Here is a 21,231-nt window from a genome sequence, read left to right as displayed (position 1 = left end):
AAAATAAAGTAGAAAATTCCAGCAAGAATGCAATGAAAGTACGAAAATGATCACTTTAACAGTTACTCACCCTTTTTATAGCTTTGACCTTTTTAACCTGCTGTCGATGTCTGAAGCAAACATACATTTATATATACCCGTCATGGACAGTCTGCCAACAAACATTAAGACAAGAATAAACAAACAAGAACTATATTTAAAAAAATATGTATTTCTTATATTTTGTAAATTTCCCTTTTTTTTTAAAGCTGATCTAAATTAAATTAATTATATTAAGGCTATTTATCAAACCATAAACTGTAAAGAAAACAAAAACAGTATTAAACATTCAAACTACGACGTCATTGAATACGCTAGTTTAGGACACGCCCTAATGTGTCTTTGGCCAACGAAATACCTCGTTGCTAAGGGAGTGTGCACCAATGCAATCCATTAATCTTTAGACCTGGAGAAATCTAGAAATCGAGATCGACATGCAAAAGGACTTGGTCGTTTTGCTTATGTTTACTGAAAATCTGTTTACGTAGCTGACATTACTTTTTTTTTTCATTAAAGCCAGCAGTTTGGGTAAGTATTTTTGTTAAATATTACAGTGACGAGTCTCGGAATCATCATTCGGTGAGCCGTGGCTTTTAGCTTGTTAGCTCTTTCTAGACCAGTATTGTTGATCAACTAAGTCATGTTTTATTTTACTACATTTCCAAAGCCCTCCAATATGTTTGTTTTACGGTAGTATATTCTAGGAAAGATAAAGTATTTTTTTTAAAGCGAATTGTGTTTGTTATGATTATTATCATTTTGTAGAATGTATCCCCAAGAACTGTTATTTATTTATTTATTTATTTTTTACTAATAGTAGCGTTATTGAATAATGTTACTGAGTAATTTAACAAATATATTTGATTATTTTCTAGATTTCCAAAATGGGGGAGCCACAGCAGGTCAGTGCTCTCCCACCGCCTCCGATGCAGTACATCAAGGAGTACACAGATGAAAATGTGCGAAAGGGACTGGCCCCCAAACCCCCTCCTCCTATTCGAGACAGTTACATGATGTTTGGTAATCAGTTCCAATGCGATGACCTCATTATTCGTCCACTGGAGAGCCAAGGCATTGAGCGCCTTCACCCTATGCAGTTTGACCACAAAAGAGAGCTGAAGAAACTAAATATGTCCATCCTGGTCAACTTTCTGGACCTTCTGGACATCCTCATCAAAAGCCCAGGCAGCATTAAGCGAGAGGAGAAGCTGGAGGACTTGAAACTTCTTTTTGTCCACATGCATCACCTCATCAACGAGTACCGTCCCCACCAGGCCAGAGAGACGCTGCGGGTCATGATGGAGGTTCAGAAGAGACAGAGACTGGAGACGGCTGAGCGTTTCCAGAAGCACCTGGAGCGGGTGGTGGAGATGATCCAGGGGTATCTTGCCTCACTGCCTGATGATTTGCCACAACCCAACAGCTCCAGCGTGGGAGAGGCTGGTGGTGTGGCGTCAGCTGGAGACTTCAGACTAAAAACTGAGCCTAGGGATGTAGATGAGACAGGTGTTAGCTGCATGGTTGCACAAACGGACAAGAACGTGCCCAGTAGAAAGGACAAAGTGTGGGACAAGGATGCTGCAATGTGCAGTATTATTGATGAGATGACATAAGCTGACTAAGGATTATTTTTAAATGTTATTCAGGAAATATCAGTTCTTCTACTTTGTTACCAAACTTGGAATAGGCAGCCAACAAGCACAACACACCTACAGACATTTTTACTGTTTAACAATGAAGCCAGATTACACAGTCACTGAAGAAGAGCTATGTGTGTAAAATAATAAAGGTCTACTGGTCTTTTCATTTTCATATCTCTAACTGTATTTTTGATCATTAAAACAGGCACATTGTTAAGTATAAAATACAGTTTTCAACCATATTTTATAAAATTGTTGGATGCGTACCGCCCATTTGTGTGTGTGTGTGTATATATATGTATATATATATATATATGGTCATATAATTAACCTCTGCTCAAGTGTTTTATGTAAAGAATAAGCTTAAACCTTAATTTCATCAAACTACTGGTATATAACCTGTTACCCAGCCTAACAATCGATAATTACAAAAATATGTTGTGTCATGTGATGTTGTTAGGTTATTTAAGTCATTCTCTGTGTCACGGTTATGTGATGCAGATTGGTTGGAGGAAATGCAAACTTATAAAACCTGCACTTATGCAATCTTGTGTAAGTGATCTTTAGTCTAACGAGTGACAAACATTTGAACTAAATAATACTTGTATGCTTGGCAAGTATTCACAAAGCCTCTGTATTTGCAGTGTCATCTTAATAAGCTGTTTTAAAGTTTTTCTGCTGACCAATATGTCACTAAACATCTGTACGATAACATAAGAATGTTACAAAGCAACTGTACTAAGATTTATGTAACTTTAGTAAACTAACGTTACTTTATGTTGAAGAATACTAGAACAACGTATGATTCATGTTTAATTAACATTAATACAGTCTTGTTCCTCGTGGCTGTAGTATTAGTGACCCTCAATGTAGAATCTAGGAAAGCCCTTTATGCTTTTTAATACCTAAAGCAAAACTTTTTCCTACATGCGTTAAATGCTGAAATACACAAGAGAAACGCAAGAAAGCAACTCGTTATAATTAGCATAATTATTAAACACCCATATGTCCATGGCACAGTTTGCTCTGTAGGCGTCTGTCATTAAAGTAGTGCGCGAGATTCCCTGTTATGAAACGCGGCGTTTGCTGTTTCACAACAGGGCGGAACGCGGAGCGCGGAGCCAATGGGAAGCACCACAACGCGTCACGTGTTTTTTTTTATTTATGTAAGGTAATGTGTCAGAAGCGAACCCAGCATAATCTTCATGCTACACAAGAGAAAAATTTTGTTCTTGCGAGCTTAAAACAGAGATCCATCGGTTGCGTTTTATTTTGTCCTTGCACTACGTTGATGGAGTTCGGAGGAGTCGTGCTGATCGGACTGAAGCGGAGCCAACCAATTCATCATGCACAACAAGGGAAAACGTTACTCTCACAACAAAGACTGAGATATGATTGACAATGGATAATCATACGTATTAAATCGACTGTCATATAAAAGTCAGTTGGAGAGGGATTCCTAAAGCATGCTCTTTGCACAATTTCGCAGACATTGTCATCGGCCTTTGGAAGCTTATAACAGCAGCGATCACGAAATGAGATAGGACAGAGCTGTTAAACTGCCCATGTCGTTAAACTTTTTTTTTTTTTACATGTCACATGTCGTGCTAAAGGATAAAGCTGTGTAACTTTGGAGAAAAGGTATCAGCTGTGACACCGGGTGAAGAGTCGAGCATGGATCTGCTGGAGTGTCCGATCTGTCTGTTCCTCATGTGCGAGCCCATGACCATGAGCTGCGGTCACTCTTTCTGCAGGAGATGCATGGGAGCCTTCCTGCCCTCGCGATGCCCCACATGCAAAGAACGTTTAAAACAGAGAGATGCAAAAAACATCAAAAACAACGTGTTGCTCTTCAGCGTCCTTGAGAAATGTTGTCCCGAAGAGACTAAGATGAAATGTCACATTCAAGAGAAACTGAAAACGAGCGAGTTTACAGAAGCGCTGCGTATTGCTGATGAAGGGATCGAAATGGGTAAGGATGCAAACGCCGTTTACCGAGCGAACTGACCTTATGCAACCTCCCTGGTGTTTATAAACAAAGAGGAACGTTTAGAGTCCCGTCTCGGTTATGCATGCAGGTGCAGATGCTTGGACTGTAGCTGTGTCTTAAGCCTAAGGTTGAAAAAAAAAAAAAAAAAAAGAATACACCAGCAGAGTGATTTTTATTTTTAATATGTTTAGTTCTTGCACTGTGCTCGAACGTGCTTTCGAAACATACAGTGCGACTAATGTTGTTGACCGAAACATTCTAATGAACCGATTTTTTTTATACATTTTTTTTTATTGAGTCAAAACATACAAAACATACGAATGAACCAAAATCTAACGATCCGGGAACAGTTACCGGGACACATTACCTCAGTGTGAAAAGGTAATCAGAATACCGAACTAATGACTCGTATGAGCCGACTCTTTTTTTATGAATCAAAACATAAGTAAACCAAAACATTTCACTGTCTGGCTCGGAGGGGGAAAAAAAGTTTGCTGTAGCAAATTGTACTTAAGACTAGTGTTAATGATTGGTTCATATAAGAAAGTGTAAATGCACATTATTATTCAATAGGCATACACCATTAATCACCTTTTTATGAAATATATGTTTAATTTTTTTTTTCCAGTATTTCTATTTAGTGTATAGTTAGTCTGTAAATGCACTGCATTTATACCACCTCTAAAAAGTACACACATTTTGGTGCGTAAGTGCGCAAAGTGACATGTAACATGCCTAGTTAGTGCTGTCTAGATAGGGAACATTTCTTTTTCTTGATGTGCAGGATATTTATAACCCATAATAATAATTGCCACTTGCCTTTTATAGGACATTTTTGAAAGCACACTTAATTCTGCAAATGTAGGCCAATGAGTCGGTGAACCTCACACTAATGAAAAAAAGAATGCATTCAATGTAATGACAAAACTCCAGAAATATAATGATTTTAATTACATTTTAATAAGTAACTGTATTAGTAATATTGTACATCAACCATGTCAGTTCATGTCATCACTGTGGAAAATGCATCAGAGAGATGATGTAATGAATATACTTAATGCATGTTTTGAATCAGATCAATCTTTTACAGCCTGTAAACACAGGTAGGCAGAAATAATGAAAGCCATATGCAGCAGGAGTTTGAAATCTTTGAAATATTTGCCCTAGTTTGCAGCATTTTAACACAGCGTGGGTTAGTTGAAGACTGTTTGATATTGTCTTTGTGATCCACCTACTCTCACACAAGTGAGTGGAGAGCCGTGGTTGTTGAAAGCAACAGTGATTTCATAATCTCAGGTCTCCTAAAGGGTTAATGAGCAGCAGAAAAAGTGGGTTAAAACATGCTGTGAGTGGCTGATGTCACTAACAGACAGAAGCCAAGGGTAAATAAGGCTATGAAAGCACTTCTAGGGAACACTTTGGTGAAATAACAACCCTCCCCCAGGTATACAATCTACACAAAGGAGACATTATAGAAAATATTGTAAGATGCACAAATGTAGTTGTGGAGAATTGGGTGCAATGACTGTATCCCGTGACAGTATGAGCTAGCACAGTTTGATAATATTGTAAGTTTCTTCTCTTGTAGATATAACATTACTCTTAACAGCAACAGTACCATTTGCCCTTTAGTGAATTACGTATCATTTTACAGCCACTGAATGACTGCAATTATCTGTCTAGTAACATAAACCTCCGAGGCCAAATCGAGATGTCTGTCAACTCTTTGAATCCAATTAGAGACAGTTTCCTGTACACTCAGCGTTTTGCCCCACATATACTTTCCATGTTGTGTAACCAAGGATCCTATGACATAATCTGGTTTTGTATGGGTAACAACCTGGTTATTTCATCTGTCAAAGTGCACATGTAAGTGACGTACATGCAGCTTGCATTTTTTCCCTCTTTATATAATAGAAATGTTGAATTCTAGTCATTGTCAGATCCCTTTGTAGTTGTATTTGATTGATCTTAGATTAATGCGCGCTCATCCACCTCTTCCTTTGTGTATTTTGTAGCAGGTGAACTACATCAGTTGCATCTGATTTTTATGCATCAGACATTTTATTTCTTCTTTTTGGATTATGCTATTAGGTTGGCCTTTTTGTTTATGCCCACTCAAAATGATCAAAACAGATAAAAGCCTATGTCTGAAATACCACACTGTTCATCTTTTCGTGAATCTACAGTCCCTGAAGATGTGAGTCTTAAAGTATGGCGAGCTGAGGCCTGCATGGGCCTCCGTCGCTTTTCGGATGCCCTCCGTGACCTGGATGACCTGTGCTGTGTGCGACCCAACTGGACCGAGGTGAGGGCAGTTTTTGCTTTCTCGTGGCATAATATTACGGAAATGACTGACAGCTTTGCAGATATGCAATATCTGTTGATATGGCTTGCGAACATTTTGAGATTTGACATTTTTCTCACAGAAATATACTGTCATGTTACATATTACCATACATATCACTGTTCAGTTAAAATCAATGAAATATTCTGTAACATTATGAATATAAAGGATTTATATGTATAATGTTACAGAATATTTACATAATATTTAGTTACAGAACTTTTCTATTTCTGTTTTCAAGTAAATGCTGCTGTTATGAACCTTTAATATTAAGCAGAACAACTATTTTCAATGTTTATAATAATATGAAATGTTTCTTGAAGTGCCAAATCAGCCTATTAGAATGATTTCTAAAGGATCATGTGACACTGAAGACTGGAGTAAAGATGCTGAAACATGTGGCTTTACCATCACAGGAATACATTCTATTTTAAAATATATTCAAATAGAAATTGTAATTGTTATAATATTAATATATGTTTTGGATCAAATAAATGCAGCCTGGATAAGCATAAGAGACTCATATTTTATGTCTTTACTGACCCCAAGCTAGTTCAAATTGGCACAATAAAGCACTGCTGAAAACTTTGTAAAACAGCAGATTTACATTTATACCTGAGGATTTTGCTATTGTGTTTGTTATAAGTTATTTTAAACGTTATATTTAATACATTAAATAGGGCTACCTGTGATAATTTGTGGTTGAATTCTATGTTTTGTAGGGTTTCTTTCGTAAAGGGAACGTGCTTCTTGAAATGGGCAGACGGACTGAAGCCCTCATTCAGTTTTACCGTTGCCTGAAGCAGCAGTCTGATTTTGCCCCTGCAAAAAGTCAGATTAAGAAGGTGAGCTTTCAAAAATCCGGTATGATGAGCAAAGCATTTTCTGGAAATAGAATCATAACTTTTAGAATCATTTTGAGGGATTCAGTACCAAAACATCCATACAGAGACCATGTTCTGCTTTAAAACATAAAGGAATGTTTCTATGATACCCTCACTGATTCGTATGCAGATCTTAGAGGCAGAGGGCATGGCTGTACCAGAAGAAGTTCCACGGATGCTGCATGTTGTGTCTGAGTACTTGCAGGATCTCTGTCCCATCACCAGCTCTGTAAGCCCCTTGTGTCCAGATGCTCAGCGCTACTCCCACAACGATACCGAAGGTCAAAGTGATCCCGTGCAGGTGAGGTGTGCGCACTGCACTAATGCTGTTGTAACTTCACTTTTGAAATGTAACATCGGCAATGTTAACATCATTAGGAAAAGTTTTTGCTTACTCTCAGGCTCTGTTCTGTTCTGTCCTAGAATGCAACTAAAGTGAAGCACGGCACCAGCAGCGAGTGCTGCCTGAGCCTGTGTCAGGCCGTGTCCTTCCTCCCCACTGCTGAGGATGATGAGGAACTGATGACGAAGAGAGAAGAGAAACAGAACAGAGGTGAAAACATCTTAAAGTGATATTTCACCCAAAATGAAAATTTTGTCATTACTCACTTACCCCCATGTCATTCCAAACCCGTAAAAGCTATATATTATTTTTTTTATTGTCAAATAAACTCTTTTTTTTTTTTTTTTAATTCACATACAAAAAGTATTCTCATCGCTTCATGACATTACAGCCGAACCAGGGATGTTAGATGGACTATTCTGATGATGTCTTTCATACTTTTCTGGACTTTGACAGTGTAACTTACTTGGCAGTCAATGGGATAGTCACAAGCTTCCCAATTTTCATCCAAAATATCTTAAATTGTGCTCTGAAGGCGAACAAAGCTTTTATGGGTTATGAAAGACATGGGGGGTAAGTGATTGATGACAAACTTTTCAGGAAAGGGCAGGAGTAACCCTTTAATCACTACTATAGAACAAACATAATGCATACACATTTGAACATATAACATTTAGGAACTGTTAAAACATTGATTTAGTACTAAATAAAATACAATAAACCTTTATTGCTTAAGTATGAAACAGTTTTAATATTAAAAATCATATTAAACATTTTACATTAATTTAGATTTTCTAGATTACTTTGGGTTTTGTAAGTTCTTTGTTCATAATAACAGGCAAACATAATGCCTTATACATTTACATTATTATTAAAATAGTTAATAATAATTGTTATTAACAGACCCCAGCATCCTCCATACAATGGGTAAGTCACTAACGATGAAATCTGTTTAAGCTTGATTTAGTTTGTTTGATTCTGTAGGTGTGTGCAGCGTGGCCAGAGAGTCCTGCCTCAGCGTGCTGACTGTGAGTGATTTTGAGTGCCCTCTCTGCATCAGGTCAGTGGACATTTATACTGTGTCCTGCTTCACTGCCATTGTTTCCTGCTACCAGACACTTGTATTTCCCTTAGTTTTGCTATGGTATTTAAATGGTAGATTGCAGCCTATTTGAAGATGCAATATTTTTGCAATACTTTAAACCGGTGTAATTCAATAGGTTATTTGCACATTACGTCATTGCGAAATGCAGCTGGAGGGCACAAAGTGATTATTTTATATAGTAATCGCCTATTTATTAATTATGTTTTGCAATGTTTATGGATGCCCAAATCGTTTAAACTGAGAAACCACAAGGGAGCTTTATCATATAAAGAGATGTTGTTGTTCATAAGGAAAAAAAGGCAAGAAACTGAATGAAAAATGCAGTTTTTAAACCTGCTTCTGTGGTTGAGAGGAGCCGATTCGGAAAATGCTTGTGTGCGCAAATGGTTAATATAAGATATTAAGATATTAAGATATCAATAAAGAAATATATAAAAAGATACAGCGCTGCCAACTCTCACGCATTCAGCATTAGACAGTCAGAATTCACTCAATTTTAAGTGATACACGTAGACACAATGTAAATATGTGCAGTTTAGAGAGCTGCATTGATTATAACAGAACACCGCGAGATTGCATTAAATTGAAGTGAGTCACCGCTTTTTAGTGATTTATATGCAAGCAATTTTAGCTCACTTTTTAGGCTATAATCAATTTAGAATTTAAAGGGGGGGGGTGAAATGCTCGTTTTCACTCTATATCCTGTTAATCTTGAGTACCTATAGAGTAGTACTGCATCCTTCATAACTCCAAAAAGTCTTTAGTTTTATTATATTCATAAGAGAAAGATAGTCTGTACCGATTTTTCCCGGAAAAACATGACCGGCTGGAGGCGTGACGTGTGGGCGGAGCTAAACAATCACAAGCGCCAGTAGGCTTTTGCGTTGAGAGCGTTTGGAAGCTGTGACATTATCGTGAGGACAAAACCATCCTCCAAAACAAACCATGGCTTACAGTCAGATTCAGACGTTTATTTATGATCCAGAATCAGATCCCGAGGCTGAAACTGAACGAGAGCAGCAGCAGCAACGACTCGCTCCGAGCGGGGCTCGAACCCGGGTCTCCGGCATGGGAGGGGACGCACTAACAAGGAGGCAGAGATATTTTAAGCAGTTTTACTCACCGCCTGCGGTTCCAACACACGATCGTGACCCTTTTTCGTTGGGATTGCATCATCCTTAAGAAATAAATGATACGCAAATCCGTCGTCAAACTGGGCCTTGTTTGTAAAACAAGCATCTTCGAAATGCAGGGAACAAACAAAAACACTTGCACAACTTCGTTGATGCTCTGTAAAAATAAACTCCATCCACTGGTCCCTTAATGCTGTTTTTTCTGGTAATCTGTGCAGGGTTGTCTTGCCCTGGCAACAAAAACACACTTCTTTTGTGACTTTCGCGACGCTCTCGCTCTGATCAGTGAATTGCTCTGATCAGTGAAATGTCTGTGCTCAGCCTCGCTATACGGGAGCGCGCGCTCTTCCGGCAGAAGTGCCTTAGGACCCATGTAAGGAAATTCTGCTCCATCTAACGTCACACAGAGCCATACTCGAAAAAAACTTTCAAACTTGACAAACCGGAAGGAGTATTTTGGGAACAAAAATACTCCTTCAAACATACAACTTAATTTTTGAAACTTTGTCCATGTTTAGCATGGGAATCCAACTCTTTAACAGTGTAAAAAACTCAGTATGCATGAATTGGCATTTCACCCCCCCTTTAAATAAATGTGTTGTTTTACAAGCTGCTAACAGAACCAATGGCCACCCACACTGTACATGCAGCAAAGTTTCAGGACTGACATACTGTATATCCTCACTTTCAAAATAGCTTGTTTGCAATCAGGGTATTTGGTAATTGCCCACTTCTTATCTTTGATCCTGTCATGATTAATGGATTAAAGGTTATTCTATGAGCCGGTGACGACTCCCTGTGGACACACCTTCTGCAAAAACTGCCTTGAGAGAAGTCTGGACCATAATCTACGCTGTCCACTTTGTAAACAACCACTGCAGGAGGTACTACAAAAACACAGACTCTTACAATAATTACATGTTTTTAACATTTAGAAGCATGTAGAATCAAATCCAGTAGTTGAATCCTTCTAAAGTCAATCACATTGTTTTCATTAAAAAGCTGAGCAAATCATGTTGCATAGAAGTCTCACCTCTTTTCTTCCTATTGCAGTATTTTAAGAACAGAAAGTACAACCCCACCGTGCTGCTGCAGGAGATTATGTCCCGCCTCTTCCCCCAGCAGTTGGCTGAGAGGAAACAGGTGCACGAGGCGGAGATGGCAGAGCTCTCAAAGTGAGTGCCCCTCTCGGAGATAATGAAAAACAGCGGTCCTGTCTATATACTGCAATTTATAAGTTACTCCTATGCTGCTTGACTCCAATATCTGCATTGCTTTTTACAATGAAATGGGATAAAAATTAGATGGTTAAAATGTCTAGCAGTCCTAACATTTTATTAGTGGTTTATTAGCAGTCCAGAAACAGTTTGATACTGGGAAATGTTATGCAAAAGCAATCTTAAAATGAATTGCCCTCTCTTATCTCTAGTTTGACTAAGGACATCCCAATCTTTGTGTGCACGGTGGCGTACCCTGGCATCCCATGTCCACTGCACATCTTTGAGCCTCGTTACCGTCTGATGATGCGGCGATGTATGGAGACGGGCACCAAAAAGTTTGGCATGTGCAGCTACGAGCACGGCAAAGGGTATACAAATAGGTTATGCTAACTTTTGTGTCTTTACAGCTTTTAAGAAACTTTATGTGTCATTAATTAAATAAATATATATATATATACATATACACCCTAGCTTTTTTTAAAGTTTGGGGTTAGTAGTGTACATATGTGTATATCTATGGAATATAAATATACCGTATTTTCCGGACTATAAGTCGCACTTTTTTTCATAGATTGGCTGGTCCTGCGACTTATTTAACAAAATTAATTTGACATGAACCAAGAGAAATTAACTAAGAGACATGAACCAAGAGAAAACATTACCGTCTACAGCCGCGTTCTTGGTTCTAAATAAATGCGACTTCTAGTCCAGTGCGACTCATATATGTTTCTTTCCTCATCATGACGTATTTTTTGACTGATGCGACTTATACTCAGGTTCGACTTATAGTCCGAAAAATATGGTATATGGAATATGGAATATGGAATGCCTTTCAAGTGTTTTGATCCCAGAATTTCCTGTCATAGCTTTGCAGATTATGGCTGCATGTTGGATATTTTGGATCTGGATTTGCTTCCTGATGGTCGCTCCTATGTGGATACAGTGGGAGGAAGTCGCTTCCGAGTGCTCAGGAGAGGACAGAGGGATGGCTACCACACTGCTGATATTGAGTACCTGGAGGACCACAAGGTCAGAGGTTACATAGTCTCACCAGACCTTCAGACTGATGGCTGTAGGTCTGGAATCTATGGCAGCTTTCATTGGCTAATGCCCGCCTACGAGGCCGCTTGACCGACATGTCAAAAAACCAATCACAGTTTGTTTTGTTCAGCGTCATGCTTCGGGGTGTGGAAATGTTGCAACAATAACAGAACGGTGTGTAAAACTCTCGGACGTATTTGAAAGATGCGGCAAACTTTTAATATTTTAGATACTTTTAAATATCCAGCATTTAGTTGATCCTGATAAGCGCTCGTCATCACAGTTGAACACACAATGGCTTTCTTCTTTCGTGAGGGGGTTTTGCACCCACAACATTTTTGTTTCCAGGCAGAACGTTAAAGAATGTGACACACACGTCTCTCGGAAATCCCGTATAATTCAACCAATCCAATGACGACTTTGACACTTCTGAAGTGTTTCCACTTTTGGTCCTATATACATCAGTCTGAGGATGAGAATAGAGATTACAGACTGCCATATCTCAAATTTCAGATCTCAGACCAAGAAAAAATATTTTGGAAAAGGTCTTTATTGCAAGCAGTATTAAGACTGCATGACAAATATTCAAAATTGAATCCGTATAATCAGATTCACTGCCTAGAATGTAAATTAGATTGTGCTCATGGGGCTTTATTACATAAACATCTGAAATTCAAGAGTTCTATCTAATCTGTTTATTACCCTTGATGATTTTAGTTAGTTTGATAAGATCTTAACTTATTTTAAGATTAACTTACTAAGATTAGTTTCTGATAGGAAGTTTCTATAATACAGTCTTTGATTGTAAATGAAACTGCACATCTCGTATTAAAGGTTACAGTCCCTGTCGTAAAGGAGATCTGGCACATGTTTAAATGAGATGTTTCCGGATGGCACACTTCCAATCAATAACTTATCAAATGTATGGCCTGCTATCTACTGTAGATAATTTCAGTATAGTATTCTTCCAAAGCAAGATGTGGTAGTGTAGTCGTAAGCTTTTCCTGCCATATTAACTATCAGTCACAAATAACAATTTTATTACATAGTATATGAGATATTATAGCCTATAGTAAAAATAACATTTCAGCATTTTATATTAAAACAGTAAAGAGTTGCTTTGTCCTGTTGTGGAACTGTATTTAATTTTGACTTCTGAATTTGAAGTCTGTGAAAAGCAATATTAAATATGTGTTCTGAATTTGCAGAAAACGTAGAAAAAGGTGTTACTAACCACCCAGCCAAAATTGTTTTCATTTGGGTGGTCATTTGTTTTGTGTGGATATAATCATACATTCATTATATTCATTAAAATAATTAATTTTACCATGGTGAATAAGCCGAGGGTAACGGTTGCTTTATCACCAGTTTGAAACTTAATTTGGATATGTTCGACAATCGTATCTAAAGTAAAAAGAAACATACACAAACAAAAACCAAATTAAACCTCCTGATGCGTCTTTTTCTTCTTCTTGCTTTATGTCAGATCACAGACTTATAACTGCATTACCGCAAACCTATCTCTCAAGTGGACCATTGACACTCTATCTACAATCTCAGTTAGGACTGTCAATGGCTACTGCTCTGGGTGTGTGTTCACGGTGTGTGTGTGTTCACTGCTGTGTGTGTGCACTTTGGATGGGTTAAATGCAGAGCACAAATTCTGAGTATGAGTCACCATACTTAACTGTATGTCACTTCACTTCACTAATGAAATGCTTTAAGCAACAATGTGGCTGTTTTGTACAGTCTGGCTTTCTGTTGCATTTTCCCTGTGGTTATGTGTCTAATAACCTAAATAAGATCGAGTCACAATTGAGGATTAAATGAAAAGCATCTATTAAAGATTCATGAGAGAGAGTGATTACTGCTATCACACGCATGAGACTGTGATGGATTGCTTATGATGACATTAAACACAAAACCTTTTGTTAGTACTGCAAATTGAATATCAAGTAAATACTTAATGTTAATTAGTGTTAACTGCATGTGTATTCAGCAGACATTAGGAAGAGGAGCTTGTGATTAACTGCCTGGTAGTCAACAAATTCAAGCTCTTTTCGAACCCATGCATATTATGATTATATTATTTTATCCTCTGTTTGAAGTTGAGTGTGACAGTAAAACTTGTCTATGCACATAACATTTGCATACATTTGGGGGTTTAGGTTGAAGGCGCCGAGCTTGAATTATTGCAGCTACTCCATGACAGCGTGTATCAGCAGGCGAGGGAGTGGTACCACCGTCTGAACAGCCGCATTCAGGAGCAGATCACCCGGCAGTACGGCATCATGCCCGAGAAAGAGGACGACATTCAGGTCAGAGCCCACAGAATATTGCATTTGTTAACAGAACCATCGATCGTGCATTTTAGTAGTACCGTATTTTTCGGACTATAAGTCGCACCTGAGTATATGTCGCATCATTCCAAAAATACGTCATGATGAGGGAAAAAAACATATATAAGTATATGCACTGGACTATAAGTTGCATTTATTTAGAACCAAGAACCAAGAGAAAACATTACCGTCTACAGCCGCGAGAGGGCGCTCTATGTGTTCAGTGTATCCTACAGGAGCACTGAGCATCATCTCTGGCAGCATAGAGCGCCCTCTGGCGGCTGTAGACGGTAATGTTTTCTATTGGTTCAGTTCTCTTGGTTCATTTATTTCGGTTCATGTCAAATTAATTTTGATAAATAAGTCGCACCTGACTATAAGTCACAGGACCAGCCAAACTATGAAAAAAAGTGTGACTTATTGTCCGGAAAATACGGTAACTTCTTAAAGAGAATGAATGTGTCTTTGTACATTGCAGGCATCTGCTAATGGGCCGGCCTGGTGCTGGTGGCTGCTGTCAGTGCTGCAGCTAGATCCAGCCTATCAGACCACCGTCCTGTCTCTGACATCCCTGAAGGACAGACTGGGTCATCTACGTATCGTACTAGAATACTTCTCTCAGAGCTAGGACGGAGACACATTATGTGCCTGCCCGTATCTCTGATCACATCACATGCATGCACCACGGAAGACATTCATTTTTTTTATTTTTTATGTACATTTTAAATTCAACTGCAAGTGATTTGTTTGCTCTTGCCAATTTGTTTTCTTTTTCTGATCATAATCGATACACAAGATCTCTTGTGCTTGGTAACACATTGGGCAGCTGTGATATGGGTTGGTTAAAAATGAGATGACCTGTACAACTATTGAATTAATCTTTACTAATTCTTGAGTCGAGCACCAAATAGCCAAGGACTCATTCTACACTGAACAGCTGTTTATTGATTCACGCTGTTCGCTTCATTTAACATCATTAGAGTGGATGCCAAATGTTGCAGCTAGATTTGTTGACATGCTTTGAGATGTTTCCAGTAGTACTGGTCCCTGGATTTTTTAAATGTGTGGCCGAGAGGGAAACAGTTGGCCCAAGAGATTGACGACTGAATAGGAACTCATTGATTATGCATGAATGAAACACTTATGACTGCAGCCTCAAAATCCCACAATTCCAGCAGTAACTTTTAGTAGAATCAGAAATAATATTATTCTCCGTAACAGAGGAGGAGTTCTATTAATATTGCAGTACCAATGGCACAGAATACTACCTGAATGAAAGCTGCTAGCTGTGCTTGTTCCATTCGTAGTATTACATGTTTTGCAAACTTGCTGGCATGATAGTAGAGAAGAGAGAGGAAGGGATTCCTTCTGTTAAGGTACTCTACCATTCAAAAATCTGGGCTCAGTAAGATTTTAGAAAGAAATTAACAGTTTTATTTAGCAAAGATGCATAGAACTGATTAAATGTGACTACATATTTCAAAAGATTTCTATTTTAAACATTGTTCTTTTTAACTTCTTATTCATCAAAGAATACTGAAATTTTTTTATCTATTTCCACAATAACATTATGCAGCACAACTGTTTTCGACATTGATAATGCTAAGAAATGTTTCTTGAGCACCAAATCAGCATATTAGAATGATATCTGAAGGATCATGTAACACGGAAGACTGGAGTAATATAAAAAAATTCACCTTTGGCTTTACAGAAAAAAAAAATCTATCAGAATATAAAAGTTATTTTAAATGTGAACAATATTTTTCTGTATTTTTAAAAAATTAAATACATGCAGACTTTCATAAACGTAAAATAAAAATCTTATCCCCAAACATAAGAATGGTAGTGAACATTATTCATAATCAAACAGCAGTTATGGGAGATGTTGTGAAGGTTTTAGCTATCTGGTTGATCATTATAGCTCTCTGAAACTCTTTGTGTTAGTCATAATTGGATTATTTCTGTGTGCTTGTGCCTTGTGATGGGCCTTAATATGGGTTCAGATATTTTGTTAAGGACTGTGGATTTATGTTCCTTATTTTTCTTTTCTTCTGTTTCAGTGCCACATTCTGAGAAGTGTTAAAACTGCAATGTTAAATATGATTTTACATTTAAATGCAATTGAACCTGACATTGTTTCTACTCTAGTGATAGTGCTATTGTTTTTTTTTTTTTTTCTCATCTCATATGTGTCTAGCTCCTAATGGCTGGATGTCCAAAAAGGGTTAACCTGCACCCACCTGCACTGTTAATTTATTTTTAGGTTTTTCATATTTGATCTGTTGTGCACTGATCGGACGATTACTGTTATTTTGCCATATTGAAAACCAGTTACTAACAGTCGGGTGATTTGCTTTCAACCATGTTTTGAATGCAGTATACCTAAACCATTTAGATTTTAGCTTTCTTATTTGAAGCAGTAAAAATGTGGGAACTTTTGGAGAAAAGATTAGACACAACAAGGTTCATACAAAAACTGAGATTTAAAGAAGCCTCCGTTATGTTCCACTTTATACTACCATGGTCAAAGTCATGCTGAGCCACATACTATTCATGATCGCATGACCACAGCGGCGCGATTCATAGAGACACATATATTTATGAAAGGGATTTAAATCAGAATTGCTTTAGTAATTTAAGTACTGATTGATGCATCTGATGTGTTGTTTCATATCTAAGGTGCACTTTTGACATCTAATACCTTGCACCCTCAGGACACACGACTTGAAAGATCACTTACAAGTGCTGTCAGAACTGTTGCTTCATCTGACCTGACAATGTCAAATTCTCACCCTTCTGGTTTAATTGTATGTGGAGTTGGCAGATCCTGTGGTGATGCTTCGGGATAGTAAAAGTACAATTTAGAGTGACTTTATTCTACACTAATAGTCTCATAAAAAAGAAGGATGCTACTATAGCCCTCGGATCAGATGTCTTGTGTAAGTCAAAAGACTTCAGTTAGATTTAATCTACAAATATAGACAAGTCAGAGCAGAATCACTAATCAAGACTGCATCCTCAGTTTTTTTAAGAAATTGTATGACAAGGAAATATTTCCATTCAACTGCAAATGATGCTTGCTCGTTTATTTCAAATGATCATTGGAGTCTGATGCAAAGTGTTTCTTTTCTGTGTCATTAATTCTTCTTAATGCCATATATTTATGTGTTTGTTTATTAAAATGCGTTTTCCCTGGTGTAATCTCAGGGGCTATATCAGTGATTTTTACTTTTAATAGGTTTGTTTTTAACCCTTGATTTATGAGATACACATTATACAATACATGTAACATTAAAATCTATCATTCAACATATTGCATTTCTGTCTTTGGAACTGGAACAAAAATCAAACTAAAAACAACAACATTAAAGTCAAACCGTTTGAGTTTATTACCAAGCAACCACTAGATGTCGTCATACAATCACAAAATATCTGACGTATTTCCGCCAACGAGCAAGATGCTTGTGTGTATTTAACGTGTTTCCTTTAAGAAGACTGGTCTAAATTAATTACTGGAAGAGTTCACTCTAATATTATATATAAAAATATGTCTAAGTGTTTTTTTATTTTTTTATGTTTGTCAATATAATAAAGGTCTTTATAAAAAGAACTTGACTTTTTTTAAGGTCCCATCCATTAGCGTTAGTTATACATTATTATTATTAATCTTTGTTAACATTAATAAAAATACAAAAGTTAGTTTAAGTTCATTAAATGATGCTAACAGATACAACTTTATTTTTTAATAATGTTGAAATTAACATTAGATTCATAAATGCTTTAGAAGTAGGCCATTTTTCATTGTTAGTTCATGTTAACTAATATAGTAAACTAATATTAACAAATAGAAGGAAGAAGCCTAGTTTGTAGATTTGCAATAACATGATTGCGAGTAAATACTAGAATGTTAATTTTGGTAATAATAAATACATTTTCGTTTTAAAATGTAATTTTTTTTTTTAATTTTAATAAATAAAGTTAGCATCAGGCTGAGATAAAAGAATCTATGTATGGAAATAGCCTATTCTTTTGGCAGAATTTCTTTCCCATAATTTTGAAATTATTTATGACATTAAATCACTGTCTGCAGCAAGCAAGTCAAAAAGTGCCATCACATTTTACCGTCGCTCAACGATTGTTAAATAAATTCAAAATAGAATAACAGACTGAAGCATTGGGTTTTTTTTTCCGGATGTGGACTTAGCATTTTGCAAATATGTTTAATGATTTAGTACAGTCAAAAAAAAAGTAGGAATTTATCGTTCGGCAGATTTCGCAACTGGTTGGTAAGGCAATACTTTGAAATGTCGAATTGACTTCAAGTGTAAAAAGCATTCCTGCACAGTCACAGAAACTATTGTGAGGGAGAGCTCAGTGTCTCTAAAAACGTCCTTGTGATGTAGTTCAAAGTGAACATCAAAGCCCATTACAAACACAGGCAGGAGAGCAGTACGGTAAGCTAAATTGATTCATCACCCAGATGCAACTCCCCTTTTTGAGTGGAGATGACAGGCTTTTTTGTACTTAAGTCATTACAAGAGCCTGCTGCTAGCGCTATGCTGAAATGTTGGTGTGTTTGCAGGTAACCTGAATAGGATGTCCACGTGTGCTTTTGAAATCCTCATGATTTGTTGAGTAGCTAGACATTTGAAGTGGTGTGTCAAAATGGTGGCAATAAATTTGGGATGAAATCAATGTAATTCTCACACTGCCAAAGACGAAGGGCATTGAAGAAATTATGCAGGGCAGTGGGGATTATACCAGTCAAGCAAATGCCCCGTCTAGTGTTGGAAAACCGTGGAAATGGAAATGGAAACCGTGGCCTGATAGCCTAGGTAAGAGGCAGAATAAAACTTTTAAGTAACTAGTTAATTGAAAATAAACTTTTCATGTGGACGCGCAAACTCTTTTGTTTGTTTACAGTCTGCAAGCCAGTGTCGAATGCAAATGCTACAGAAGTTCAGAGAGATAAATGGTGAATGTATGAGACGATACAAAATATGTCTGTTTGTCTCCCTCTCTTGGTTCTCTTTGTAGGGATTACGGAGCGTCTGAGGCAGAGGTGGCAGAGCCCGGACTGATAAGGCCTGGTTCACACGGGACGATTTTAAAATTGTCGGCCGATTTTCCAAATATGAGAGACCCCACACACAGCGATAAAAAATCTCGGGTCTAACAGTTTTGGTCGTTCCGTGTGTGGTGTGCAGCCACACGGCAATATCAACACATCACACACGAACCGATTTGACTCCCGAGCATTCCCAGGTCAGACGGGAAATCTCGCAAAATCCCTCGAGATCAAACGTGACTTTAGAGTAAACAATCATGGCGGACGAAGAGGATGCAGTGGCCATAGTTTGTTCTTGGTTTTTAACTGAAAAAAAAAAACATAAGAAAAACAAGAAAAGGCGATGGTCAAAGAGGTGGAGACAACGCGAGCATGGACTATACTTGCTATATCATAATATGGAGATAAGTTGTTGTTTTATCTCATATAAATGTTGTTACGTACTACACAGATTAATAACCGTTGAAATAAACGTTCATATATTCGTTTCCGTGTACTCTGGTGGACTGCAGTTGTGGATGTAGTTATGCCCATCGACTTTATTTGTATTTGTTATATTATATACGCCGGCTGTTTTGATTTTGTTTCCCGGTACTATCACTGCCTCGTCACCTCGCTTTCTGATTGGCTACACGCCACAGTCCACAGGCTGCGTGATTGTTTGTCCTCGGGGGACACCACACACGAGAAGAAATCGGGCAAAATAAATCCAACATGTTGGATATCCCCGATTTGAGATCGGAGCGGTCCCGACATTCTTCCGAGCAGAGGAGATTAGTCTTAACACACCACACACGGCAGGAATATTTGATCAGATTATTTTACGATAATCGGCCCAATTATCCTGCCGTGTGAACCAGCCTTAAGGCTGGTTCACACGGCAGGATAATCAGGCCGATTTTAGCCCCGATTCACCCCTTCCGACAATCTTAGGATGCTCCGATTATCGTAAAATAATCTGATCAAATATTCCTGCCGTGTGTGGTGTGTTAAGACCGCTCTCCTCTGCTCGGAAGAATGTCGGGACCGCTCCGATCTCAAATCGGGGATATCCAACATGTTGGATTTATTTGGCCCGATTTCTTCTCGTGTGTGGTGTCCCCCGAGGACAAACGATAACGCAGCCTGTGGACTGTGGCGTGTAGCCAATCAGAAAGCGAGGTGACGAGGCGGTGAGGAAGTGCCGGGAAACAGAAACAAAATCAAAACAACCGGCGGAATGGCGCACCAGAAAGTCCGGTGGACGTCGGAGATGGAGGACCAACTTGTCGACCTGTGGCAACACAGGGAATGTTTGTACAACGTTTCGTGTAAAGATTATCACAACCGAAATGACAAGGAGAGGAACTGGGCAGAAATTGCTGCTGCACTTGAAATACCAGGTAATGTTTATCTACAGTAACGTTACCCATCGCTAGCATGAAAGTCACGTTTGATCTCGAGGGATTTTGCGAGATTTCCCGTCTGACACGAGAATGCTCGGGAGTCAAATCGGTTCGTGTGTGATGTGTTGATATTGCCGTGTGGCTGCACACCACACACGGAACGACCAAAACTGTTAGACCCGTGATTTTTTATCGCCGTGTGTGGGGTCTCTCAGGTTTGGAAAATCGGCCGACAATTTTAAAATCGTTCCGTGTGAACCAGGCCTTAAAGAAGCCTGGTTTCACACCAGCCTAAATCCCCCTGTGTCAATACACAGATAAAGCTTCAAATGGTTTGTGCAAAAGACTAAAGGTAAACATATCAGAGCCTTGGTACTTCAAGTCTCACGGTGTGGTTGGTAATAAGACAAATGCAGGCAGCGCGTCTCCCCCCGCAGAGGCGGAGATTAGCAGGAGAGACTGCTGGCTTTGTCCCCTCTCTGAGGTGGAAAGAGGATACGCCGTATTCTAAAACCCCACTGTGAAGAGCTAATACAGTCGATAAAACAAAACAAAACAAAGTTATTGAAGAAACATTCAGCAAACAGTGTATAGACAGCTTCAGGGTTTATAACGGGAGTTCTTAAACTCACCTTTATGTCAGTGATAATATTATTTGATAATGTAGGCCCATAGGCCCCGATCTGAGTCAATTATT

At 38.2% G+C, this 21,231-nt stretch overlaps 2 protein-coding genes across 2 annotated transcripts; both read left to right on the top strand.

The window, feature by feature from the left end:
- Positions 1 to 398: 398 nt before the first annotated feature.
- On the top strand, positions 399 to 1,921 carry LOC128026967 (mediator of RNA polymerase II transcription subunit 7-like). The gene is made up of 2 exons (XM_052614270.1): positions 399 to 567; positions 915 to 1,921. The coding sequence occupies exon 2, from the start codon at positions 924 to 926 to the stop codon at positions 1,650 to 1,652; it is 729 nt and encodes a 242-aa protein (XP_052470230.1). The 5' UTR covers positions 399 to 567; positions 915 to 923; the 3' UTR covers positions 1,653 to 1,921.
- A 914-nt stretch (positions 1,922 to 2,835) lies between these two features.
- LOC128027190 (LON peptidase N-terminal domain and RING finger protein 1-like) lies at positions 2,836 to 17,390 on the top strand. The gene is made up of 12 exons (XM_052614530.1): positions 2,836 to 3,651; positions 5,859 to 5,977; positions 6,739 to 6,861; positions 7,031 to 7,201; positions 7,324 to 7,453; positions 8,228 to 8,303; positions 10,251 to 10,365; positions 10,535 to 10,656; positions 10,911 to 11,069; positions 11,568 to 11,730; positions 13,911 to 14,060; positions 14,560 to 17,390. Exons 1-12 carry the CDS (start codon positions 3,354 to 3,356, stop codon positions 14,707 to 14,709), a joined length of 1,776 nt encoding a protein of 591 aa, XP_052470490.1. The 5' UTR covers positions 2,836 to 3,353; the 3' UTR covers positions 14,710 to 17,390.
- Positions 17,391 to 21,231: the final 3,841 nt, after the last annotated feature.

The sequence above is a fragment of the Carassius gibelio genome, chromosome A14, assembly GCF_023724105.1.
Source record: "Carassius gibelio isolate Cgi1373 ecotype wild population from Czech Republic chromosome A14, carGib1.2-hapl.c, whole genome shotgun sequence".
Taxonomy (NCBI): Eukaryota; Metazoa; Chordata; class Actinopteri; order Cypriniformes; family Cyprinidae; genus Carassius; species Carassius gibelio.
The sequence above is the reverse complement of the archived record's forward strand: the minus strand, read 5'-3'. Positions and strand labels throughout refer to the sequence as shown.